The sequence below is a fragment of the Vicia villosa genome, unplaced genomic scaffold (genome assembly GCF_029867415.1).
Source record: "Vicia villosa cultivar HV-30 ecotype Madison, WI unplaced genomic scaffold, Vvil1.0 ctg.000073F_1_1, whole genome shotgun sequence".
Classification (NCBI taxonomy): Eukaryota; Viridiplantae; Streptophyta; class Magnoliopsida; order Fabales; family Fabaceae; genus Vicia; species Vicia villosa.
The window spans coordinates 752,141-758,047 of NW_026704997.1; the positions used below are offsets into that span (position 1 = coordinate 752,141).

The following is a 5,907-nucleotide window of genomic DNA, read 5'->3' on the forward strand; positions in this document are numbered from 1 at the left end:
TTACACGTGACACACATAAAATTTTGAGAACTCAAAGAATTCTATGCAACTTCCATTAAAAATATTATAATATGGTAATTTTATTTCAAGCCATACGTAACAGAAATACTGCTTTGTCTCCCCAAAACAAGTTGAACAGTTGAAGCAAACCAAAATCAATAAAGTCAATAATAAAATCAAACCACTTCGTGTAGACAGAATGCAGGACACGTGGCTTAATCTAAAATATATGATTCATCTAACTGCCTAGAATCATCCAAAGAAATGTGTTTTTCCCGCTCTATTTATAGTGGCGTGTCCCTTACTATTCTGCATATGTGTAGTACCATTATGTATTTTAATGTAAACACTACTAAACCATGTTTCCTTTGTCAACATGTAATTTTTTTTGTGTGAATAACTCTAGGTATTTTGAAACAAAACATGAGATATTCTTGGAGCTTATCCTGAGTTTGTCAACAATTTTTGCATTAGTAATTTATGTTCTTACTTTTTGTTTCCTGTTTATTCAGCACACGGAATACTCTCACACTTACTGAACTCTATTTCTTAAACGCCATAATTTATGTCCCTAATACATTCAGGGGGATAACCCCAATACGATTTTGTTGCTCGTCTTCTAAGATTTCGTTTTGTTTATGTTTGTTTATTGAGTCTCCTCATCAATTGCACATTTTTTAATTAAGTTTTGAATCGATTCATTTTTAGCATGCATAATTCAATCGTTTGTATTTAAGTTTGATCATAATGTTTTAAGTCAATTGCTTGAGTTAATGGAACAAGAACCATATTTGGTATTGGTTCAAGTTATGTGGGAAGTAAAATCTCAAATCATTTTGAAAAACTTGAAAAATTGAAATTTATTGTGTGTGCCTCGAGCCACTCTCTGACTCAAATCAAATAGAGGAGAACATGAAACTTTTTGTGTTTATGACTGGAATCATATTTTAGACATGATTCAAATCATACAATAGTGCGACTCAAATCACAAGTTGCACATGATTCAAATCACACACTTTTTGTTAGCCAATGTCCAATTTGATTCAAATCAAGCTTTCTACATGACTCGAATCACAAAGTTTTTCATATTTTCTAGTTTGGCTTTATCCAATTTGATTTAATTTAAGCTTTGTACATGACTCGAATCACGAGCCTTCATGACTTGAATCAAGCTTACAAGGTGGCTTGAATCATGGGAAAATGGGTGACTTTTCTTTATGAGGTTGTTTCACCCTACTTTCTCATTTTGTGAGAATCAACAACCTCCATTTTTGAAAACTCAAAATTTCTTGCAAACATAATTTCTTTCATCTTCAACCTCTTGTTTAGATTCAGATCTTGATTATGGAGATGTAACATCCCGATATTTTATACGCAATACATTTATCGTTTTACTAATTTTTTAGTAAATAATTTATTTTATGTGTATAGTTATATTTTAATTAATTATTATTATCAATCTATTTTAATTATTTGTTTCCATCCCTCTAGTATAATTATTCTGATAACTTGAAAATATTAAAATTATTATTTTTTATTTATTTTTATACCTTCTTTATTTAGTTAATTTTATAAATCTATTGATTATATTTAATAATTAATATTGTTATATATATGATTCTATTATTGTTATAGTTAAATAAATTTAATGTTAATATTTTAAATAAATAATATTTTATATAATAATATGCGTGGTGAGGTGGAGTTTTTAAAAAAAGAAATAAAAAGTAAAAAGATGTGACACGGGGTTTATAAAAGGACAAACTTAAGTACAATTCTTTAGATGTGGTTTTTACTATTTTCCAATGAAAATAGGACAAATATACTTAAATATCATTTAGTGAGTGAAAATAAGAAAAATTTGCATACGTGTAAGAGGAAATTATACGCTTGTCCTATTTTCATTGGAAAATAGTAAGAACCACACCTAAAGAATTATACCTGAGTTTTGTCCTTTATAAAAGTGTGTTTTAGTTATTAATCTTTAATAATAATAATAATAATAATAATAATAATAATAATAATAATAGTAATAATAATAATAATATGAAATTAGATTAGGTCAAATTCTCTCTCTTCCCACTTTCAAGTTGAATAATTTTTTCCACTAACTCAATACTCTTCTCTCATAATTTTTAGAATTACACCATCTTTCATTTTTCTCAACTTCCATCTCTAAACCTCCATAGAGTTCACATATAAACCTTTTACAGAACAAAAAGAAACATATATTTGGCGTTAAAATATTTTTACCCTCGTTGTTCATAATCAACATTTTGCTTATTTCGTTTCGTGTCTGCTGTGAAAATAACAATTGAAGTGTTGTCAATGAAAGCATTAAGGTAAGGGTTTTTTCTCATGAAAATCACAAACTAGATTTGAGTTAGGAGTTAGATAGATGTATACATGTCTCATTTTAGAGATTTAGATAATTAAGAAATTGTAAAGAGTTCCTAAAATTAAAGTGGTATAATTGTAAAATTTTCTCCATCTGAATACAAGAACTAAATATATCGTAATGAATATCTTGTTAGTTATCTAAAATTTGATTATACTTGCGGTGGCAATGTTATTATCACTGGTCGGTTTGTGTGAGTGAATTTGGGGATCTTATTTACACGATATTATAATTTGTATTTTAGTATATTTGTATCATAAAATATAGTTATATATTTAGATGGATAAGGTATATATTTGTGTTTACGAGGAATAGATGGGTTGAAATAGGAACCATGAGATACTTAATAAATTTATATACATATAAGCACCAGAAATTTAAGTTAGTTAGACAAAGTGGTCAAACAACACCTAAACTATTAGATAAATGTAAGTTAGGTACTGAGATATTTGTGCGAGCATGGTAGTGTTAATGTATCAAATTCATTGAATAAGTTAACATGTGGATAGTTAGAGAATTATTAATTAGGAGTCATGTTAAATAAAAAAAATATTTCATAGGTTGGATCACTACCTGATATTACTCCACAAATGATTTTGATATTTGCATTTCTATGTGTGTCAAATTAGAATATGTACTCTTTAATTTCTATGATGCAGTGAGATTTTAGATAGTATGTTAATGACCGGTAGTTTTGTACATAATCATATTAAATTATTTAGCTGAAAGTTGAAAGAAAAGTAAGTAAGTGTATTCTTAAATTAAGTTATAACTTGCGATCTTAAGTTTAGTAATTGATAAATTCATTTTGTGTATGCCTTAGTGGAGGGATGAGTTTCTGTGTGGATGCCTCAGTGGCGGGTAATTATATTTTTTATCATGCATGGCATGGCATATGCATTTCTGTGTGGTGCCTTAGTGACAGGTTATTTTTCTCATTGATATGAGATGAATTCTTTGTGGTGCCTTAGTGATGGACTGAAATATCCGGATCATATAGTTTAGGGACATGCATATTTGGCATATGAAGGACATAAGATGGATTGTTGATAATTATGATTACTGCTTATGTGTATCCCTTTTTAAGTATACGGTTCAGTTGTCGTAATTTTCGTGAGTACTTTTATTTACTTCTCTTAGGCAGGATATGGATAGTTATATTTGTCTGATTTTTAACTTCCATTTAGTTTATTGGCTTAATAGCAACTTTGGTCCCCCTATTTTACCTTTTTTTGAATTTTGATCCTCCCATTTTAAAAACCTGGATTTTAGTCCCTTTTTTATGTTTTGTTTTGGATTTTAGTCCTCCATCAAATTTGGGACCATTTTTTAGTGAGGTGGCGTTGTCTTTGATGACGTGTCAATTATTAGTCATAAATATTGATTTCCATGTCAGAAAACTCATTTTAAATTAAATAAAATTTAGTTGTGTCATCAAAATTATTATTATTTCATTATATTTATTATTATTTCATTTACATTATTAAAATATCATAACACTTAAAAGAACCTCAAGAGACACACTTCCACCCTTTTGATACACACGAAAATGCAAACCCAAGAAGACGGAACCTAAGTCGTCGTCATCGCAATTGCAACCCAAAGTTAACAATCTTTGTTCCCCGTCATCACCATGGCAAACCCAACCTATGTTTTGAGGTATGCACACTTCTTGTACCGATATTGCGTATACATTTAGGTTTACGTTTGAGATTTGCGTTTGGGAATTACATTTGGAATTTACGTTTAGGTTTACGACTGGGATTTACATTTGGGATTCACATTTGAGTTTACGTTTTGGTCCCAGTTTGTCTTTGGTTTCTTTATGGTTATGGCTCCTGATTTATTTTGTGGTTACCTTCTTATTGTTGCTTGTTGTTATGGCTATGGCTCCAATATTCAGTCCCAACATAGTTATGGTTATGGCTCCAGTATGCACACTTCTTTATGGTTATGGCTCCAATATTCAATCCCAACAATTATTCTTGTTGTTACTTTCTTGTTGTTTACAGTGGTGTGTATTTATTTTGTGTAGGCCAACTGAAACACAAACTGCAAGACTTAGAATACATCATAGGGGACGTTTGGTGCAACATCCAGTGAAGTTGTATGTTGGAGGGATTGCAAGTGAAATGAATTGGGACTGGGACGTGGACTTAATGTCGTATATGGAGATTGAAAAGATGATAAAAAATGAAGGATATTGTAATACGTTGTTTGTGGTACTGGAATCCTAAGTTTGCTTTTTCTCGAGGACTTTGGCCTTTGAATGATGACAAAGATGTATTAAGGTTCATGGAAGATATTAGAGGATATAAATTGATTGACATTTATGTTGAACACAAAGTCGAAGAAGTTAATATTGAGGATGTTAGGTTTAATGATGCAACTGATGAAGAAGTAAATGTTGAAGATGCAAATGGTGAAGATGAAAATGTTGAAGAAGCAAATGGTGAAGATGAAAATGTTGAAGAAGCAAATGGTAAAGATGAAAATGTTGAAGAAGCAAATGGTGAAGATGAAAATGTTGAAGAAGCAAACGGTGAAGATGAAAATGTTGAAGGTGTCAATAGTGAAGATAGTGAAACAGATCCTGATTATAACATGAGTAATGAGGAGTACGAGGGTGATGAGGATGATGAGGATGATGAGGGAAGTGAGGATGATGAGTTGAACTTAGGTCATGATATTGGTGTTGATTAGACCACAGCTCTCCCCAACACTTCAACAGAGAAACCCTTGGAAGTTAATTCTGATAATGAATGTGGTGATTCAAATGACCTTCATACACCACTTGGAAGTGATGTTGAAGATTGCATGGAAAGGTTTCCAGCTTTTACAAGTCAATAATATGTGCGAGGCTTTTACAAGTTAATAATATGTGCGAGGTTTTTAACCGAGCAATATTAGAGTATATAGACAAGCCAATAATCACATTGCTTGAAGGAATTAAACATTACATAATAGTGAGAATTTCTACTCAAAAGGAGAAGTTATCAAGGTACACAGGTCGTATAAGTCCTAATATCCAAAAAGTACTGGAAAAAACAAAGCGGGAAGCAGAACGGTGGAGCGCAACTTGGCATTCGGATGATGACTTTGCTATATTTGGGGTTTCAAACAGTGTTGAGACATATATTGTAAACTTGCTGCAGAAGACATGTGCTTGTAGGAGGTGGGATTTAACCGGAATACCGTGTTGTCATGCTATCGCGTGCATATGGTTTAACAAAAAGGACCCCGAAGATTATGTTTCATCATTCTACAGGTATCACCTTCTCATTTTAACCGGAACACAATGTTGTCATGTTATCGACATATTATGTTAACTTACGAATTCATCGTTTTGTTTGTGTATAGGAGGTCTACGGTGATGGCTACTTATGGCCATATCATTATGCCAACCAATGGTCCACAACTATGGCCGATAAATGTTACTCAACCAATCAACCCTCCCGTCATGAGAAGATCTATTGGTAGGCCAAAGAAGAATCGTAACAAGTCAAATG

General features: G+C 31.4%; 1 protein-coding gene across 1 annotated transcript; it reads left to right on the top strand.

Annotated features, from left to right (window-relative positions):
- The first annotated feature begins 4,591 nt into the window (after window positions 1–4,591).
- Window positions 4,592–5,101, top strand: LOC131623552 (DNA polymerase II subunit B4-like). Its single transcript, XM_058894566.1, has one exon. The coding sequence runs from the start codon at window positions 4,592–4,594 to the stop codon at window positions 5,099–5,101; it is 510 nt and encodes a 169-aa protein (XP_058750549.1).
- The last annotated feature ends 806 nt before the right edge of the window (window positions 5,102–5,907 follow it).